The sequence below is a fragment of the Rhipicephalus sanguineus genome, chromosome 5, assembly GCF_013339695.2.
Source record: "Rhipicephalus sanguineus isolate Rsan-2018 chromosome 5, BIME_Rsan_1.4, whole genome shotgun sequence".
NCBI classification, from domain to species: Eukaryota; Metazoa; Arthropoda; class Arachnida; order Ixodida; family Ixodidae; genus Rhipicephalus; species Rhipicephalus sanguineus.
In genome coordinates, this window is record NC_051180.1 from 85,982,756 (window position 1) to 86,004,156 (window position 21,401).

The window sequence follows — 21,401 nt, forward strand, 5'->3', positions numbered from 1 at the left end:
AAATTTCCGGAGCCCTCCACTACGGCGTCTCTCATAATCATATCCTGGTTTTGGGACGTTAAACCCCAGATATTATTATTCGATAGCGCTATCGATAGTGTTTTTCACCATCGATAGTTTGATAGTGACTCAGCTATCGACAGTATCGATAGTACCATCGATAGTTCTGCATCACTAAAGTGAACACAAGCAAAGAAAAATCACAGCATATCCACGGAGTGAATGATGATGAGTGGGCGAAGCTGCGGAGGTTCATCGGTAAACCGTGAATCTTCCGTGAATTCTGCCCAGTACATCATCACCGACGTGAGATCGGCGCGTTTATACTAAAGGTTCGATGAGTATGACGACTTGCAGCTCACTTTAATTTTACATGTACGCAGTGAATTTCATTGTTTAGAAAAACCATTGCGTTAGAAAAACATCTGGCGTCTTTCGTTAAGCAGCTGGCGTCTTTTCGTTTTGCTTTAGAAACATCTGGCGTTCGTTCGTTTTGCTTTTATAAAACATCTGGCGTCTTTCGTTGGTTTAATTTCATCAATCAACGGCGTTTTGAACAAAATTTTATTGTTTAATCACGCACAGGAGAAATCTCACCAGGCACTACCTTGGAGGTAAACCAATGGCTGCTAATGGGAATGAGAGACAGAAGAAGTCGGCTTTAGCTAACCACTTACCACTTCTACTTCTACTAACGTTCCTACTGGAACAGAGCCAATGGCTGCTAATGGGGATGAGAGACAGAAGAATCATCGTTTAGTTAACGCGCACGCTGCGAATTTTTTATTGTTCAACAACGGACAGGAAAAATCTCCCACCGGCACCACCTTGGAGGTCAAACCGTAAGACTGGTTACGCACTACGACTACTACGACGACTACGAGGGACGAACGGGTGCAGCCTTAAGGAGCTTCGCCCCTAAAAAAAGTCACAGTTCCGCCGCAACGGCGAAGCAACGAATGGGATAGCAACAAATTGGAATCTAACGCGAAGAACGGAAAGCAGCTCGAAATTGCCAGCGCGTCACTCGAGCCCAAAGGACGCACGAAAAGAACGCACACAGGACGAGCGCGAACTATCATGCGTCACAGCTCGATACTTGAACCGCACTGCTAAAACATAAAGCAGGACGCACGAAACGAACAGGTACACACAGGACGATCGCGAACAAATGTTGCAGTTGTTACTTACTTCTGTTTGAACAGTGCGCTCCTTTCGCAAACGCGGCCGCTGCAGCGAGCGAAAGACGTTCGTTGCGCTCCTCGCGCAATCTCGCAGGCAATGAAGAAACGCTTATAAGCGCCTGCCGTCTCTGAGTCCGGCCAGCGGTAAAGGGTGTGTATATAACACTCGCCGTTAGCTCCCTAGACGTTCGGCGTTTCGTGGCGTAGTGGCTAGCGCCACGGGCTGCGGAGCGATAGGTCCCTGGTTCGATTGCGCGCTTCGGAAGCATTTTAGGGGCGAAGCTCCTTAAGGCGGCACCCGTTCGTCCCTCGTAGTCGTCGTAGTAGTCCGTAACCAGTCTTACGCTTTGACCTCCAAGGTGGTGCCGGTGGGAGATTTTTCCTCTGCGTTGTTGAACAATAAAAAATTCGCAGCATGCGCGTTAACTAAAAGCCGAATTCTTCTGCCTCTCATTCCCCATTAGCAGCCATTGGCATGTTCCAGTAGGAAACGTTAGTAGAAGTGTAAGCGTTAGCTAAAAGCCGACTTCTTCTGTCTCTCATTCCCATTATCAGCCATTGTTTACCTCCAAGGTAGTGCCTGGTGAGATTTCTCCTGTGCGTGATTAAACAATAAAAATTTTGTTCAAAACGCCGTTGATTGATGAAATAAACCAACGAAAGACGCCAGATGTTTTGTAAAAGCAGAACGAAAGAACGCCAGATGTTTCTAAAGCAAAACGAAAACACGCCAGCTGCTTAACGAAAGACGCCAGATTTTTCTAAAGCAATGGTTTTTAAACAATGAAATTCACAGCGTACATGTAAAATTAAAGTGAGCTGCAAGTCGTCATAAGTCATCGAACCTTAGTATAAACGCGCCCGATCTCACGTCGGTGATGATGTACTGGGCAGAATTCACGGAAGATTCACGGTTTACCGATGAACCTCCGCAGCTTCGCCCACTCATCATCATTCACTCCGTGGATATGCTGTGATTTTTCTAAATTATTTTTCTTTGGGACTTTCATATATATATATATATAAGTATAAAAGTATATGCGCCTTCATAAAACAACTGTTTATTTGTCTACGTTTCGACGGGAGCCCCGTCTTCTTCAGGTTATTCCCTGAAGAAGACGGGGCTCCCGTTGAAACGTAGACAAAATAAACAGTTGTGTTTATGAAGGCGCATATACTTTTATACTTATAACCTTGCGGCAACCGAAGTTACTCTTCCGTATTTAAGCCTTATATATATATATATATATATATAATATATATATATATATATATATATATATATAAGGCTTAAATACGGAAGAGTATTTCACTAAGGCGACTAGAAACTCGTTTAATGAAAAGGAACGGTCAGTACCGGATAATGTATTCCACAGTTGCACTGCACTGGAAAAGAGCTTTGTTTGAACGTGATGAGCAAGTGATATTCTAGTGTGGGAACTACGAATACGATTTTGTTTAGCAAGTGTGATGCAGTTACAAACAAACAAACAAACAAACAAACAAACAAACAAACAAAAAATGGTGGTAACGATGAGGTGCCGAAACTTAAGTGATTCAGTTCGACAACGCCGCTATACCGGTAGAAGAATAATGGCGCGTTCACACTTGGCCTCGATGGGGGCGAAAGCGGCAAAACTCGCCGGAAGTTCACTCGCTTCGCCGCCTAAGCGGCCGGAAAACCACGCCGCGAGGCGGACGCGAAAAAATCGGTCCGAGACCGATTTTTCCGCCACGCGAAAGCGGATCGCCTTTCCGCTTCACGGGAAGCCGTACTTTGGCTGCGCTAGCTTAAATCACGTGACGTAAACAACAGACCGCAAATTCAACATGGCGGCCAAGGCGTCGGCGGTGGCTCGCATCGGCGCATTCGCAAACTACCCGTGCAGCGCGACAAGACTCACAGCCTCGACAAGGACGCGTTCCTCGAGAACCTGGTTTGGATTACGATTGACGAGAACACTGGAAGTAGAAAAAAGGTGTAGCAGCAGCGAGTCGGCGTGCCCCAACGTGCCTCGCGTTTTGCAAAGCCGGGTGAATCCGCCGCCGCCGCCACTGCTGCCGTGTCCGCTTATGTGGTTTCTGCTGGTGTATCTCCCGAAACGGCGGTTTGAAAAGGTGAAAGCTATTTATTTTCCGTGTTTTGCATACTTAACTTGAATTTGGTACGAAATTAAATGCTCAGGAAACGGGAAAAAGAGAATTAATTCTCGAAGTGGCGAAGGCCGCGGCGGCGGCGACAGTATGCGGGAGAGGCAGAACAAATGTGAACATTTCCGACGCGCGCGAAAACGGTTTTCCGGACGCTCTGGCGCTTTCGCTTTCTCTTCGCTTCTCAAGTGTGAATGCGCCTTAAGGGACTGATAGCAGACCTGGTAGACAGGATGTGCCGTTGATGTCATTGAAGAGATAGTAGCCGTCCTTGCACTTGCAATAGCCGTCATCACACTCGGAGTTCTTGTCAATCTTGAGGCACTGCTCGTTGCGCCGGCAGGGTTGTCCCAGCATGCGAACTGAGTAGAAAAAAAAACAAAAAAACATCAGGGCTCATGCTTGTACAGCGGTTGGTACGGTAAGTGTGCTTCATGAGGTGAAGAAGGAGGAGGAGGAAAAGGGAAAAAGGAGGAAGCAAAGAAATGTCAGCGAAAAGCGTGTTCGGTTTTCTACCCTACGCAGAGGGAAGGAAAGTAGAAATTGAAGGACAAAAAGAAGCAAGATGGAGGGCGAAAGGGATGTGCCATCGGTGAGGAAGACGTATCGTTCTCCGTTACGTACACAGTCGTTCACTGAGACTACTCGATTTCAAAAACAGCAGCAATGTCTGCGTCACTTTGCAAGCAGGCGACACGAATGACCATGGTCCAAGGACGCGCGGAGCGAGACGTGCGCACACAAAGCCATACTCACAATGAGATGAGACACACTAAGTGGACGCAAGTCGTCGCACGGCGACATCGTCTACAAAACAGTTGGCAGTACTTTAGTTGTCTTTATGTGCAGATGAAGGTGGAGTTCAAGGTCTCAGAATTACTTCTTCTGATGCATTCTCACTTTCAGTTGGCTTCAACCAGCTGATTAATTACCTTTTATTATTAAAAGAAGGGCAGTAAATGAGGATAATGGCTGTGGTGTATTCGCTATCACAAAAGTTGCGTGTGGAGTTGTCCGTCATGATGATATGAATGATGAACAGATATGATTAACTACTACGAATTCGGCCAAAAGTCTGTAATATTGCCGATAATATATAGTAATTCTTGAGGTTTAACGTCCCAAAACACCGATACGATTATGAGGGGCGCCGTAGTGGCGGGCTCCAGAAATTTAGGTTCTTTAACGTGCACCCAAATCTAAGTACACGGACCTCAAGTATTATTCGCCTCTATCGATAACGCGGACACCGCGACCGGGATTTGATTCCGCGACCTTCGGGTCAGCAGTAGAGCACCATTACCATTAGACCACCGCGGCGCGTGTGTAATAGTGCCGAAGTAACGGGTTGGTGATTCTGCACAAACGATCTCATGCTGTCATTAGATAGCATGAGCATTCATTACTTGTGCAGTTAAGCTCAAGTGCGGTCACTTTGAATATGAACTATAACACTGTGCTCGTGGTTACGCAACGTAGCCCCGCCATAGAAAAAAAGACGGAAATAATAACTGCGAGTGATTGAACGTTTGTTGATATCTCTAATTTTTTATATATATTTCGCTACCTACCACCGCGCAGCCTTGTAGCCCTTTGAATAACAAGTACCGTGCTGGCGCTCATACTGAACTATAGCTTGTGCATCTTGCTGCTGCTCCGAGCTATTCGCTGATTACCGTGGGCGCAGATCAAAGCAGTAGCGTGAACTTCAGCGTGCGTCGTATTTCAGATCACCTCCGTTATCCAACTCCCCAGAATCCGTCGTTGGACGACAGCAGCGCTTGTTCGGGCACCGCATTTAGCGACGTACGGTCACATCAAAACCGAGCCAATAAACGGCCGCTGTCTATCTGCTTTCGGAAAGTGGTGACATCATTAAAGACCGCTTCTACGCGTGTCCCACGCATTGCGCAAATCACCCCGCGCTTCCGACGGCTGTACCTGAGTTCGACTATTACCACTCCCTGCCCTCTGCACTTCCTCGCTGCGTCTTCTCGGGGCATGTACCGATAATGCAGCGCCGGCGTCGCCCAACCCCATTACTCACGAGCCTGCGGTTCTTTCCGCCTAGCGGTTGCTTTTTCACGTACGAGACCTGACACATAAAAAACTGAGCGAAACAGAGAGAGAGAGAGAGCGGAATAGAAAAAAAAGACCTGGTGGAAAGGTCGAGGCATCCCAGGAACGACGCCGAAATGAGAGATAGAAAGACAGAAAAATAAAGATGAGGTGCAAAGGGCTAACAGTCAGATCATTAGTGAACGGTAAGTGTACGTTCGGGGAGGATGCCAAGAGACATCTCGCTGACGAGGTTATTTTTTTTCGCTTTGGCGCATTCCTGACATGGCTGCGGTAACCTCTGACAACTGCCGGGCATCGGTTCGGTAGAACGACGCCCTTGGGAACGACGAAACAGTTTGCTTGGAGAGCGGTGGTTAAAGTCCATGTGACGCAGCGCTTTCATTAACTGCAGCTGTGGTATATCCAGGTGAACTGGATCCAGGTTATCTGGAGATCATCGCTTTCGTTTTCAGTTTGTATCCTCGTCCATTTTTAAGGCAAAAGCTTTGGGTACCTCAGTAGAAAAAAAACGCGGTGTGTGGCACAAAAACTCACGTGTCTTAATAAAAAAATCAGATAAATATCAGAGTTCAAACCCGGAATTGATCCAATTGGTATTCTGCGTTGCTCTCAAGAATTCTACAGTAGAGACACACCAGTGCTTGAAACCTCTTAGGAAAAAGACCCTATACAGTCGAGATGTCGGGCAAGGAGTCGCGTTAAAAGGCGCATGGAGATAAAAGACGAAGGGGGTGCCGCGCTGTTTCGGCAGCAAATGCGCACTTTACTTTGACCGACCGGGCGTCGCTCACGTTCGCGCGCGTATCTTTAGAGTAAATCAGCAGATGGCTCATAGCTTTGTACGTGTTGTGCTATCATGGTAAAGTTTGTGTTGAGGCCATATACAGCACGATGGTTGACTCACTCTCTGCAACGCCCGCGTCTCCTAAAGCAGTGAGGTGCTAGCCTTACGCCGCATAACGTTCCAATTGGCTGGTATCGCAACGATTCTTTATTTTAAGTCTTTGCACTGACACTTCGAGTTAGTTTTCAGCATGGTGACGTAATGCAATACTTCGCTCTTGAGAAACCGTGCCGCAACTTTCTCAGAGTGCGCAGTATAGGGCCGTAAGGAGTTCGGTAATTCTGTAATCAACAGCGCTACTACTCAGGACCTGGTAGTAGCGCTGGTAGTAGTTAATAAGTTGCTTCCTTTGGGTGTCCACAACAAAATGCCGAGGAAGGCAAAATCAAATCACTCCAGCACAGAATGCGAAGGTTAAGTGCCGAATCACAGACGTGAATCTCGCAATTCCCAGAAAAAAAAAAGAAACGAGGAAAGTACCACAATCAAGTAACGCAGTGCGCCGATAAGTTGGAACAGTGTACTACACATACATAGCAAGCAGTGAGCAAAGAGGCCGCAATCAGGAACATTGTTGGGGACGCATACAAAGACGAGCACAGAACAATGCAAGCAAACCTGTCTTTATCTACTCGCCACAGAAAAAGTCCTTCAGGTGACTAAGGATGATAATTTACACTCATTTAAATTACGTGCATCACCTGCATCGGAACAGGAGTTTGTGTATCAGCATCACAGGAACAACATTAGTCGCATCAGTTTCGCCGTGTACGTCGTGTGTTCGTCGTGTAACCTTTGCCACGAATAAGCAAATTAGATAAGGCACGGTAAAAAAAAAGGAATAACAGAGGCGAAGGTACATTGCACAGTCACGATGGTTTACTGCGGGATTAACCGAGAAAACAGTTAATTCAGTGCGCGCGTAGCGTCGTAATCTTTACTCGTGTGAGTATAGCATTATTCGATTAGCGCGGGGCTCTGAGCTTGCCTCTGCTTTGGCCGAAAAGGAAACGGCTTGCGTACGTGCGCAATTATGCCGCAGGGAAACCTCGTACGCCACCCTATACTGACGTTAGGTAAACGGAGCACGCCAGAAGTGGGGAAACACGGTAGGCGTGCGAAAGGAACTCCTCGAGAAGTGTGCGTAGGCTTAGCCAAGCCCGCGCCCCTAATTCCGGCCTTTCGCTCCTCCAAGAATGTTTACTTTGTCTTCTCATCGGCTGTACATCGCGCTGCTCCGCGTTCCACGACAACAGCCATCTATTCGACCTCGCGTGGCGCGCGCACTCCAGTCACGCACGGCTCGATGGTCACTACTCAGTGAGTGGCCTAACAGATCGAGTGAATCTCTGCCACTCCGGGCTTTTATATATCAGAAGAATTTATCCCTTTGTATATCCTCGCTTGCGAATCGCTGTACTTAAGCACTGTGGTAATCCGTGCTGGATGTTTTCATGCTTGGGAGCTCAGATGCAGTGTTCCTGGGAGTTGAAATCTTTAGAAGTGTTTTACTGAATCATAGGATCTCTCTTCTGCAGCAATGCAAATGAAACGTCTCTGATGAAAAGTCTCTAGTTGCGGACCGGCACGGAACTGAAATAATCGTGTTCAGTGTTTCACGGTTTGGCAGCCTTTTTCCGGATTCTATTATTTCTAACAACTTCGTGTGATGTCAATTATTTTTTACTGCATTGTACATATTTTAAGAAATAAGAGAGATGTAAAGTTCATTTTATAAGAAGATGGCGTGTTCAATCAATCTGAAGTCATCGGCAGACAGGAGTTTAGTAAAGAGAATCAACGTGCGTATCCCTGACCAACATGAGGCATTTCCGTTTTGCTCATATAGAGAGCGGTAAGTGACGCCACCGTGAAGCACGCCACCCCAAAGATATCCTGTCCTAAACAATAGCTTTCTCGCCCCGCATTTACGTGTCTCTTGAAGTTGCGTCGTGCGTCAAGGTGAGCAGTGGAGGGGTGTACTGCCGCTCATTCGCTTCGTCGCAGCAATGGCTTCGTTCTCAGAATGGTACGTTCATCGTTAATATTTCCGCAGCTCATACATACGCACCTGGCCACGAAATCTAGGAAATTGAGAGATGGTATTGCCAGTGCGCATGAATATTTCATGACTCTCGGGCTTCTTTTTCTGTCATAGCTATAGGCTTATAAAAATGTTCGTTTTGCATAAAGAGCGTTGTGACGCTCTTTGTGACGGCTGTGTTATCGAGGAGACTTTCCAGCGCATCTTCTGTAACTGTCCTCGCTACGCTGTGCAGAGACGATCACTCGCGATCGCTCTAGCTCGCCTTGACCACAAACCGACGACGCTATAGCAACCGTCCTGGAATGTGATCCTGAAAAGTCATCGAGGATGAAGGCAGCGAAGGAATTGCTAAAGCTTTTAAGGACAACAGACTTGTACGAGCGGCAGCAGATTGATAGGGAAGGCGTATACCGCACAACACTGACGGAGTGTGACGTTGTTTCTGTGCTGTCTCCCTATATCTCTCATTTTCTCGACTCTTCGAACTTTCAAACTTCCCCATCCAGTTCCGCTGTGTAGGGTCGCAAACCAGTTATTCTAAACTAATTGGCATCCTTGCCTTTCCTTTCTCTGCTGTCTTCCTTCCTTCATTTGGCACGGGGAAACTTTCTTGGCCGAAGGCCTGATGATCGCAGTGCGCATTAGAAGAATGTTTCTATCACCTTGTACCTTAAGGATGTTTTCAGCATTACATATTTAATCAGTTTCAAGATTACCAAAACGGGGACATGGGGACATGGGGACAATATCAAAACGGGGAATATGGGGAGAATATTACTGAGTTAAAATAAAGAAAAAAAACAGAAAAAGAAATAACTTACCTAAGCAACTCATGTCTTCGCAATTTATGACTTAACTCACTGGAGTACATGATCCGAGAAAATGTTAAATATGTTGCCTGAGCAATCCTTATGCATTTATAGCGAGCGAAGACGTGCTACAGCTTGAGTACCGGGGCACGGAGATGATGACAGAAACAAGTGATAGTCTGTTCTTGTGTTGCCTCTTCTTGCACTCCTAAACTATTTTGTTGTAATAAAATACCAAGTACTCCGAGTAGTCCATCCTATTTCGAACGAGAAATTTTCATTCACGCGAATGCTGACGAGGCAAAGTAGCTGTCTTCCTACGGTGAAATTGTATAGAATAATATATAAAAGAAAAGTAGCTCTCGCTCTGATAGTAACACTAAAATTGACAAAAAAAAAATTAAAAACCTGCCATATTTTAAGTGTCACGGCTGTGAAAGTGCTGTCTTTTTTTTTCTGAAAACTGCACTCAAGGGATGTCAATCTCAGTCGGAAATGAAAGACGTCGTAGTCTGGGACAAGACGGCGTGCCACTGCCTCGAAGTTGGGAAGAACTTGCTTCCGTTTTTGACAATCGCAGCCAACTGGCGTAAAATGCAATATGGCTTCATTTCCGTCACTTCTCCTATGAGGAAATAAACTGTCGTTGCCTAAAGTAGGTAACGATGGAGAGCAACAGCAGTGTCTCGACTGCCAATCACGTCACCTTAACTGCATTTGTTGTATTCGACGATGCGCCGACATTTCTCGGCAACAAATTCGTCAACGACTGTGCTTTGTATTTTATGACAAACTCCGGGTAGCTCGTCTTATGCAAACGACAAGCTTCACCTCCGTACTGCACTAAATCATTGACGGAAACGCTTTCACCGTCGAGAAGGTATTCGGACCATGGGACTGCTCGTCACACTTCCTAAACGCAACGAAAACGCTGCTGCGATTTCTTAGGGATACCGCACCGGTTCCCCGTCTGTGATGTGAAGCGCGGAACTGTTGTTACGTCGGTGGCAACAGGGACGTTTCTATCCTCCGCTCTAACTTCCATTACCCTTCCCATGTGCAGGGTAGTTTACCAGGCTCAGCCCTGCTTAAACTTCCTGCCTTTCCTTCATCCTTCTCCTCTCCTCCTTCAGAGAAGCGCTGAACAATGGGACAGCAAAAACAAGGTCGTAGATAGACGCTGCAGTCAGAAGCCCCATCTACTGGCTGGAAACAGTAACATCCCTAATTGCTCACTGAATTCATTCTAGTCATGTAGTATGCTATTGGAGTGAACACCCCCCCCCTTCCTCCCCCACTCTCCCCAACGGGCATAGCCTTCGGGGTCACTCTCACCACAGGAAAATATGGCACCTACGCCTGTGGGCGTAGTTATATCAGTTTTCATCTTATATAAGATAACTTGTTGATAACTTGCGCCCATGTGTTGTTCTTCATGTCCCGTTGTTTAACTCTCCTACGAAAAGTTCGACAGCAAGCTCACTTAAAAGCATGTTTTGATAGCTAATGATAACACTACTACTTGCTATATTTCTTGGTTATGTTTTCGGAAAAAATTGCGCAACAGGGGTTGAGCAAAAGCTAATGCAGGGTCTTTGCAAAGATTATCTCGTGCTTATATAAGCCTGGGTGCAACGCCATTTTGCACTGCCGGTGTCCCTGCGCGCAGTAATCTTTTTGCACTCGAATGGGAACTGCACACACACGTTTGCGACAGAAGCCGCAGTGTCGGGCTTTCTCGAGCGGTTAATTCCCAACACGTTGACTACCGTCCAGATTCGCGAAAGAATAGCATAAATATTGCGCCGTATGATTGCGCATGACTGTCCTTGCAAACAACGTGGCGCGCCGCGGGCGTCGCGCGTTCGTGCCACCCGTTGGCGTCACCTGCAGAGATCCTAGCCTTTAGTTGCGCGCCTCGGCTGTATACCTCGAAGTTTGTACACGGCATTGCGCGACAGGTTTGCTAGTGTGCGTCATTGCGTTGCGTGAAGACCCTGTCATGTCGTTAATTACTCGCGATTTTCTCTCCGCTTTTGGTAACTGAAATTAATGGTGCTCTCGACGTCTGTTATACACACTGCGCTACTAAAGTCCCGTTTGTAGGCGGCTCGGGATATTTCGACCAGTACTGGGCTCATTACTTGCAAGGAAATCCTGGCAAATTATAATGCGTATGTATGTGTGCGTGTGACGGCACGTATTATTATGCGTTTATGCGATCATTCTATATACCCCAGTCATCGCCGGCACTTGGGGCAGCAAGCCAGGCGATAAATCAGGTTAACATCACCGGCGTTGCCATAAAAAATTACACCATCTCCGCTAAAGGGGACCATGAGGCGATGCGAAGCCGGAGCACTTGCACGATCGCGTTCCGTTGGCGTTCGTTGGGCATGCTACCGACCTCGCGTCGTGGAACGCGAAGAGGGACGCTACGCGCGTCGTATCTTCCACCTACCTGGCCGTTAATTCTCACAGGGTGAGCGGGGAACGCGGTCGACAGGCGGGCGAGAGGGGGCAGCGTAGGAGAGGAGAGAGAAGGGGGGGGACGCGCATGCGCTCGAGCTCATCGCGTGTTGCGCAGGAGAGAATTTCGGCATGTCTAGCCCGCGTTTCAGAGGAAGAGTGGAAAGGGGGAGGGGTGAGGGAAGGGGAGAAGGAAGTGGAGAGGGGAAGGGAGGTGTGTGGAGAGAAGGTGTGTGGAGAGGGTATGCGCATGCGCAGTAAGGGTGGTCCCGCCGCACACCACCACCACCACCACCACCACCGGATTGAGCTCCGCCTTAAGATACTTCGCATCTAAAAATGGATATCTGTTGGGAAAGAAAGCGTTCTGGCTTTCAGGCTTCGCTCTAGAATGTGACCACCGCTGCTGGGAACCTGCTACATAGTGAGGAGCAGATTCATATTAATGATGCTGAGTCGCTAACCGTGAATTGCGGTACGAATTCGTGGCTACCAAAAAGCGAGCATGATTTTTGAGAAAAAAGAAATTGGGAAGCTACGCGCCAGTGGCGCGAAGAATGACGAAACAGCGGCGCTGGTGGTTTCCCCCCCTCCATTCCCTCCTCCTCAGCCCCACATCACGCCTCCTCATCCTCACCGTCTTCCTTTTCCCGCATCCTTGCTATATTGTACTCTACATGATTATGCAATGCTTTTTTTCTCTTTCTGTTCTTTCTATCTCTTTCTTTCACTCTCCCTCATTATTTTCTCTTTATTTCGTTCTCTCTTTGTCTTTGTGTTTGTTTCTCTTCTCTCTCTCGCTCTGTTCTCTTGCTTTCTTTTTCTCTATTTCTCTCGTTCTCTCCCCCATAGAAACGCAATCGCATGGTTCCAGTAATGCTTGTTCTGCTAGCGTGACTGGATAGCCGAGTGGTTACGACGCTCGCCTCCGCACCGTTGGTACGCGGGTTCGAATCCCGCTATGTCAAGAAATTGTATTTTGTTTTTAGCAGCGAAGGGCTGTTCTAGCTCGGCCTAAAGTGTGTGGAGTGTGTGACTGCGTCCGAAAATTATCATCATCATGAACGGGCATGTTCCCCAGAATTTGGGCAAATCCCACTACTCACCGCTACGGCGTGGCCTGTAATAAACCTGAGAACGAGTACAGAGAAAGGCAGAGAAAGAAAGAAAGAAAGAAAAGAGAGAGAGATCGAAAGAAAGATATAAAGAAAGAGAAAGAGGAAAATTCTCGCCAAAAATATTCTTCACGACGCTGGATTTGAACCAGCGTACCCTCGATCCCAAGGCGAGCGTCCTAACCCCACTCGGCTGTCCAGACACGCTAGCAGAGCATAGCATAGCATTGTATCCGCGATGCGCAGCGCCTATAGGGGCGCCACTGAAAGCCGCGTAGCGGCGGCAGTTGGAACCGCTCGCGGGTCTCGTAGCAGACGCCTCATTTGCGCGCGTGCGATTCGCCGGTTGTGCGCGTCCCAGATAATTACTTTTGCGGCAACAGTGTGCGCAAAGGAGCCGCACTTTATAATAGCGGACATGTGTCCGATGTCACAGCTGTGTGGGACGACAATGCCCCCATACGCGACAAGTGTTTGTCACAGACAATCGACAACAAGCTTCTCCTACGAAGTGGAGCTCATCGTAAGTACACCGCTTTCTTTATAACGTCCCGATCACTAACGCCTGCATGCGTTGACGCGTGAACCAATGTTTTTTTCTTGACACAGTAGCTTCGTTTATGTGCCATGTGCTGATATAGTAGATTTTGAGGGAGCGCTGTCGCACCGGCGTTATAGATTTCACAGGGTCGACCACGTGAAGGGTCAGCGTTGGTAAAACTTTGAAACCAGCACGATAAACTTGGAAAAAATAAACGATAAGCTTGTCATCATCGGTGCAGAAGCGCACAACGAACATTCTGCACCGATGATCGCATTCCAGTGCCATCAATAGGTAGAATGCAGCCAATTTCGTACACCACACGTGTGATTCCACGGCGCTTTTTTAAAGGAGCCGTTCACCTGCCCTACATTCTCTCGCATTGCGCTTCGCGCCATTCGTTTTTCAAGTGAGCCAAGGTATCGCGTCTTATCAGTAATAACAACCCTCATGTGAATTGTAGTGTCTACAATGCAGGCGAGGGCGACCAAATGTAAACGTAGTAGCGTTCGCTGAAAACGTAGCGACAAAAAAGAAGAATAAAACACGGTAATCGTTCTAACACTGCCGTAAACAAAGCGCGATTGCTTAGCTTCTACGTCGTACAGCCGCAATCCACCGCCGCCGTCGCTTTCGCTCATGAATAGCATCGGAAAACCTGTAGGACGTGCGTTCCTGGCGATTTTGTTTGTGTGTTTGAGCAGCCGACAACGCAGCAGGTATTTTTACGACATCGCTGAGGCCGCCAGAATCGTTAATCACGATGAAAAACACATCCATCAGTGCACTCGCGTATAGACGCTCGCGGGAACACTGCTCTCTGGGCCCCGCGAGCGCTTCCGAGCCATGGCGGCAGATGGCGTCGTCCGCGCTTTGCGCATCGCCTATAGTACAGTGCAGCAGGGGGGTGGGAAAGAGAAGTGAGCGTGAGGAGGAGGGAAAGGAGGAGGGGAAGAGAGTAAAGCATAGCATTGAAAGAATTAGAACGAGAAAAATAGAGAGAAGAAATGCAGAAAGAGAGAGACAAAGAGAACATCAAGGAAAGAGAGAGAGAAGTAGAGAGAGTGAATAACTGATAGAAAGCAAAAGGAAGCAAGCGTCGCGTCGTCTAGCGACCAGATACCGCATATATTCCAAACTCATTTGAATAATTTATGATAGCTAATGTGCGAAGGAGCCGAACAGTGAATTCTAATCACAGAGCCGCAGGCTGCAATCTGTAGATGGTCTACGCGAAAACCTATTAGCACGAAAGTGTTTTATGCCGGGGTCCACCAAGACTTTCATGACGTATTTCCGTCACGGAAATACGTCAGCAAAATGAACGCGATCAGATGGCAAAGGAAAAAAACTAGAAGTTACGTTGACAGGAATCGAACCCACGACCTCTCGTTCCGCAGCGATGGCTAGCGGGCGTTTGACCTACTGCACTACCATCATACACATGGAGGAGGTTACACGAACGCGCCTTTTACCTCTCACACTTTCCTCTCGCAGTGCTCTTGATTCGCGAGGTGGTGTCGCCATCTGGAAACGGTAGAGTGAAGTAATGCGTGGCCTTCGCGCACCATTGCTACGACCGTTCCATTCAGCGCATTTCCGATAGCAGAAGTGTAATTTTGTCAATGCCTTAACACACCAAGAGGTGGCGGCTTTATCCCAATCCTCGCTCCTAGCATTCATTCAAATTAAAAAAAAAAAACATGGCTGATCCCTCTGTCATAGGAATCGGCATAACACGAAAGTGAAATGTGTCTTCACAGACGTAGTTGAGCGTTTGTTGTGCATTCTTTCGCCCCAAGTGCAAAGGAATGAGTGCTACAGCATCAAATTTTAACGTTACGCGAAGAACGGCAAGCCGTTCGAAACTTGCAATGCGCTGCTCAAGCAGACAGGACGCGCGGAACGAACATACACAGGATGAGCGCGAACTGTCACAGTTGTAACTTATTTCTGTGTGAGCAGCGCGCTCCTTTCGCTAAAGCGGCCGCTGCAGTGAGCGAGGTGATCTTCGTGCTCTCAACGGAAACTTGCAGGCAGAGCGCAAGACGTACAAACCACCGAGATCACTAGATAAGCGCCCGCACGAGCGACCACGCCCTGTCGAGGCGCGCGCTAATCCGCGTGGGAGACGACTTTTAAAGCGCGCTCTTCGAGCCCTTCGCGCCATCTCGCTAGTGATAACGAAAACACGCTGTACCGCCGATCTCTGAGTACCGCCACCGGCAAATGTTGTAGATAAGTAGCTCGCCGTTAGCAAAGCAGATAACATGCCGTCTGTGGCGGAGTCGCTTCGCGCTGCGCGCTGGCGAGCGAGAGTTCGTAAATTCGACTCCCGGTGACGGAAGTTTTTCTTATAGTTTTTTCTTTGCCATATGTTAGTCTTTATATTTTACAACATCATATCCGTGACGGAAATGCGTCAGTGGAGCCGTGGTGGACTCCGGTATAAAACACTTTCGTGTTAAAAAAAAGGCTCTCCGGCGCTCGCGTGGCTACCGCACAGCGTTCCCTGCTTGCCCTGTAAAAAATCACGGCCAGGCTAGAGAGAAGACGCGACGCTCGTCGCGTTTCTCTTGGCGTTTCACGACGCATTGAAGGGGTGCATATCGAGTACCAATGTTTATTATGCGCATGCTTATGTGCGCGTTCATGTCATCTTTGTGCGAGATTCACCATATATGCGGTGTCCAAGTATATCTTAACAACATCAGCTACCGCAAGGGTTAAATAATGATCATGGGGGTAAGTCGTCGGGACGGCAGCGTGCCACTATACGCGTCAACGTGGGTGCGCCCACATCAAGCGGTGCTATATCTTCCAAACACCAATAGACATTGTACAAGCTCTCATATAGCAATGCACTATAAACATTCAACTAATTATATGGATACACGTTTCACTTTCGTGTTTTACCGATTCCTATGGCAGAGGGATCAGTCATGTTTGTTTAAGATGGCTGCTATCACTGCCTACCAACAGAAATTTTACGATTACTCAAGATGAAATATGGCGCTGGAAGCTGTCGTATGCAGGCGAGTTCTAGGGAAGTCATGCCAGGATTAACATTGTTCTCAGAGAGCCCAGACACCACGAATACGTGTCTGGCTAGATAGACAGATAATGTTTTTTTAATCAGGAATGAGAGGACCGAAGGTCGCTGATGAGTAAATGGGAGAAAGGGTGGAGAGGTAGGCACACACTAAATCACGCGCGCCAAGCCGCTAGTAACTCCAAAGTGGGCGAATGTAACGAGCTCATCAGAGTGTTCGAGTTTGTCCTTTTGTACAGCTTCCAGGTCAGGATGTGAAAAAGGAAAAGCTTTATTCTTTCAATGAGGATGTAGAGCAGGGCAATGCAAGGTGGGGTGTTAGATGTTCGCTATGCATGAAAAGCGGCAAAAGATTACATATGCAAAGCGCGGAGGTGTCAATGCCCCTCTTTGGTCTGGGAGCGTTCCGTTCATTACATTAGTTCTTTTCGTACTCGAACAGTACGCACATAATGAACTTTTTTCTTGGGATACTCAAACGAAGTATTTATTTACTTTTGAGAACACCTACTTGATTGCACGATCTTATTAAACTTAAAACCTACCGACTGACCTATGCACTTAGCAGACACGCCAAGGTCAGAGCTCGCTTGCGACAGTTTGTGGGGTGTTTCTTCTGTTCTCCGTTTGATTACGCAGTGCTGTTGAGTAAACTACTGTTGTGAAATTAACGAAATAAGATAACTGGATCGAGGGCTCGTTTCTTTGTTCGGCGCAACAAAATGAAAGCAACAGGCAATGAAGCCAACGAAGGCATAGGGCACATCATTTGTAGTCTTTGAATGCAGTCTAGTAGTTACGACATAAATGGAAAGGAATTAAAGTGGACAAAAAGGAACTTTTTCGCTTATAGGGACCGAACCTACAACCTACAACGAGTGAATGAAATCTCTGTGAAGGTTTCTAAGTTATTTTGCAACCATATATGTGCCCGTTTATTGCCAAGCCTCGCTCAACACCAGCCAGCACAAGCCTCGCAGACATATAGGCCACCGTTCCTGCGACGGCACAGTGCACGTTAGGAAACACGCATGGACGGTGACTCTACATTTCCTTCTAAGTGATAATGTAAAAACTGTACGCTTACAAATAGACAGGATAACATTGCTTTTATAACTATGAATGTCCGACAAACGAATATCTTGGATGTCAATACCGGAGTGTTCCGACAAAACCGGCCGCAGCCGAGTTCGCATGTAAAGCCGCGATCATCACACCAGATAAATGATAAAAAAGGCAAGCTTTCAAAGATATACCGATCGTTAAAGACGCAGCTTTTCCAAGTTGAATGTGTTGATTCGTATTGTTGTCTGTTTAGCGATTACAAGCTAACACCGCAAAACTAATAAGTCGAATCGGACGCGGCAATCTAGGCGAAGATAATTCCCCCTTTCATAACTTTCACCCTTTTTGTCAAAGCATAATTTTTCTGGTCAAAAGGGCCTAATTCGGAAAGCTTTTGGTTCGTTAGTGTTGTTTCTTACCTGCCATCCACTTGTGCTAAGATAACTCCCATCAAAATTTGTCAGTAGCAGCAGTTAAGAACACCTTTTGCATAAATGTTTCTTTTCTTTTGTCTGTTTGTTTTTCTGTGTGTGTTCGTTGTGCGAATAAGGCCCTCGCGATTCCTACCTTGAGGCGTAAGCTGACGCACATGCCTATTACACGTCCATCGCAACCAGACAAAAAATGAACGATCACCTCTCGTTGACAGCACGTCGATTTCTATCTTTACGAACCAGAACCGAGCATTTATTTTAACCTTGGGCAGGCACAGAGTCAAAAGTTTTCAATCTTTTTCAGATCCAGGGCCAATACTGAGCTGTACGAGAGCGAAGGAAAACGAGATTGAAAGAAAGCGGGAACAAAAACCGTCGACGAAACCATCGCACACGCGGGGTCCAGAAGGCGAACAAGCCGCCAGACGGACCACAAAAAGAAGGGACCAGTGCGTTTAGCCAAGCCGAGCCAATGCGAACCGAGTGAGTCTTTTTTTTTTCACGTTTTGTTTCGGCCTCGCAGGAAACGGCGCGTGAGCTGCATCATAAATGCGTGCATACGGACGAAGAAGCAGGCAGTGACCAACGGCAAAAAACACTTCGCGGCCAAAAAAAAAAAAAAATAAAGCTACGTCCCTGCACAGTGCGCGAGTGCGCGTCCAAGCGAGAGCCCGACTATGCCCTCGGAGAAGAAGTGCGTGCCACGCTCATTTGTATGCGAGCCAGCGAGGACGCAAAGTTGCGGTTCTCTGATGCAGCCGTGGCAATGGCTGCACCAACGACCACGACCGACCACGGGTCTGTGGACCGTGCGCATAAGATTCGAGTGAGCGCGTTGCACGGAGAGTAGAGCCTCTGTTGGAAAAGGGGCTCCCCTCCCCTTTGGCTGCGGGCATAATCGATACTCGTTTCTCGACAACAGTTCGCGCCCTGTTGAAGCCGACTACGCGAGCGTGAAGGTGCAGTTCCTTTACATGTCGACGGGGGTTCTTTTTTTGACGAGATGAAAAACGAGAACTGTGGGGAAGAAAGAACTTTCTTCGGTACACAATGCGGGAGTGCGAAGCGAGGGATTGAAAGTATATATAGGGGCAGAGCAGTCGGGGGCGAAATAGAAGTCAGCTTGCCTGGAGTTGAGAAAAAGCAACGTGTACGTGTGCCGTTGTCAATGAACGAGAAACGTCGACAACATCCTGCGTGGTTTTCGCTTTGGTGGTGTTTGTGGTAGTAGTGGCGGTGCCGGCTTTGTTGTTGTTGTTAATATTGTTGTTGTTGTCGAGGGAGGGGGGGGGGAGGAGTAATCTGGCAGTTCTGGCCATCAGTTGCTCCCCCTTATGTGAAAGGTCAAAGTGACCAAAGGTGCGACAAGTTTTGCAGTTGGTATTCTTACCTCTTTTTGAAATGCCTGCAGCGGCTCAAGAAAAACTTGCAAAATCAACGTAAGCGTTTCATCGATAGCTTTGTTCGTTATGAGTAATTCGTAAAAGTTAATGGCTCTTCGCTTCCCTTTGTTAAAAAAATACTACATATTTAATAATATTTCCTGGGGTTTTACATGCCGAAACCACGATATGTTGATAAGGCATACCGTAAGGGACGGCTCCGGAAATTTCGATGATCTGATGTTCTTTAACGTGCACTGACATCGCACAGTAGACTGGCCTCTAGCATTTCGGCTCCATCGAAATGCGGCCGCCGCGGCCGGGATTCCATCTCGCGACCTTCGGGCTAGCAGTCAAGCGCCATAACCACTGGACCGCCGCGGCGGGTCTGCTTATATTTAGGTGCAGGTTAAAGTACGCCGGGTGATCTAAATTTGCGGAGCCCTCCTCTGTGGCGTCTCTCATAATGATATCGTGGTATTGGGGATGTAAAATCCCAACAAGTATTATTGTGTTTTATTTGTAACTGTAATTTATTTATATTTTATGTAACTGCCTGCTTCTTACTGTCTGCACAGCGTCTAAAGCACTTGGTGGTTTCGTTTGTCTGCAATGTTTACTGCTGTACTAAGTGGAAATGCACATGTCTGTTTGTTCAGACGGAAAAACCATTGCCGTATAGATATATATGTGCAAGAGCAGAGGCGTGGGTGAGTTCGTCTGTCTCTTACGATATATTATTACGGACAATTCAGCTGGCGAAGATACCTCGTTTAGTAATAAAAAAGAATTTTATGAGAAAATTTTGTCAGTAACCAAGCTTCTGGTGAAAAAAAGGTCGAGAGCACGGCAGCGTAATAAGAAAACGTGCAGTTTTATCCAGTCCTTTACGTGCGCCACTGTACGGTAAGCGCCATAAAATGTTCTTCAACATTTCTTAGAACAAACGCCAAACGCAAGTTTCTGCCCAGCAAATTTTGCTTTTCTTCTTTATTTTGAGCTTGCAGCGCTTAAGTTTTCGTTCACTCGCCGCTCCCGCGCCCTGATTTGCGTGTGCATCCTGTTCAAGACGCTAGCGTGCGTGCTAGATTCCCGAGCTGGTCCTTCAAGCGCCGCACCTGCTGCCGTGTACCTGGATCATTTTAACAGCACGCTAATGCGCGCTCTGGGGGCTGTCTTTCGAAACTTATCGTGAGGCGCATCGCTACGCGTGTGTAATTAGACTCTCCTCGGCGCTGTACCGAATTTCTTGACACATTGTGCATGCCTTGGTGCTGCGAGGTTTGTCGGCGTCTACAGTACTCTCCAATACGCGTCTGAGCATCGAATCCGTACAGCATCATCCAAAACTTGTTTGTCGGTCGCTGGCAGCAAACGAAGAACAAAACAGACGTGGTGGCCATACTCAAGTAATCGAAGCAAGAAATTACGAGATAAGCGTCGCGTTTTTAAGTAGTTGCGTTACTAACGGTAGTTAATATTTTAATCGCGCTTGCCATGTGCGATGAGAAGCTGTTCGGAATAAGGTGTTTTTCATTTCGTTCTTACTGGCTTCTAGCGCCATACAATCTCACGCCGGAACGCCATGCCTTTCATGAGGAGTCGTCCTTGATTACTCATTCATTAGGTGCAGCAATAAGTATGAATCTCCGCGCTTCTTTTAGCGGGGCAGCTTTCGCGCTGACGCAAAGAAAATCGTCCCGGAATCGAAGATAAAAGAGGCGCGTAATGCGCGGAAAAAAAATACAGAAGGAAAAGGAACACGTGCATGACTTTACCGGACGACAGCTCAGCTTTGCGCACCGTGTTTGCTGTCTGCATGCGTGCTATTATGCTATTTTCTGATTTTTTTTTTCGCCAAAGAAAGCCGGCGGGCATGCGGGATAGCCGGAAAGGAGATGGGTGGGGGCGCACTATTTCTCCCCAATTCAATGCGGCGAAAATAAGTGAGTGCGGTTATGCAAGGCGGAGCACCGGGAAAGCGCGTAGCGTGGAGAGTGCACTCGTGATTCTCATAAACCGTGGAGAGGCACGCGCGAGGCAAAAAAAAAAAAGAAGGAACGAATGGATTTGCGTTCACGCAGGACGGCCGCGGCTGCCCCCTTCATCGGGTCGTTCATCATCAAGCCAAAAGGGCCGCCAGCGCCTGCCTTTGGAATAAATGACCACCCGAAAAAAAATCCTTCTTTTTCTATCTCTATTATACTTTCCGGCGCTCCTCGGATT

The 21,401-nt window shown here is 47.5% G+C and overlaps 1 protein-coding gene across 1 annotated transcript in view; it reads right to left on the reverse strand.

The window, feature by feature from the left end:
- Window positions 1-21,401, reverse strand: part of LOC119394799 (uncharacterized) — a 199,253-nt gene that overhangs the window by 21,518 nt on the left and 156,334 nt on the right. Inside the window, exon 3 of the mRNA XM_037662104.2 lies at window positions 3,557-3,697. Coding sequence (XP_037518032.1) covers window positions 3,557-3,697 — 141 coding nt within the window. The remainder of the gene's footprint in view (window positions 1-3,556; window positions 3,698-21,401) is intronic.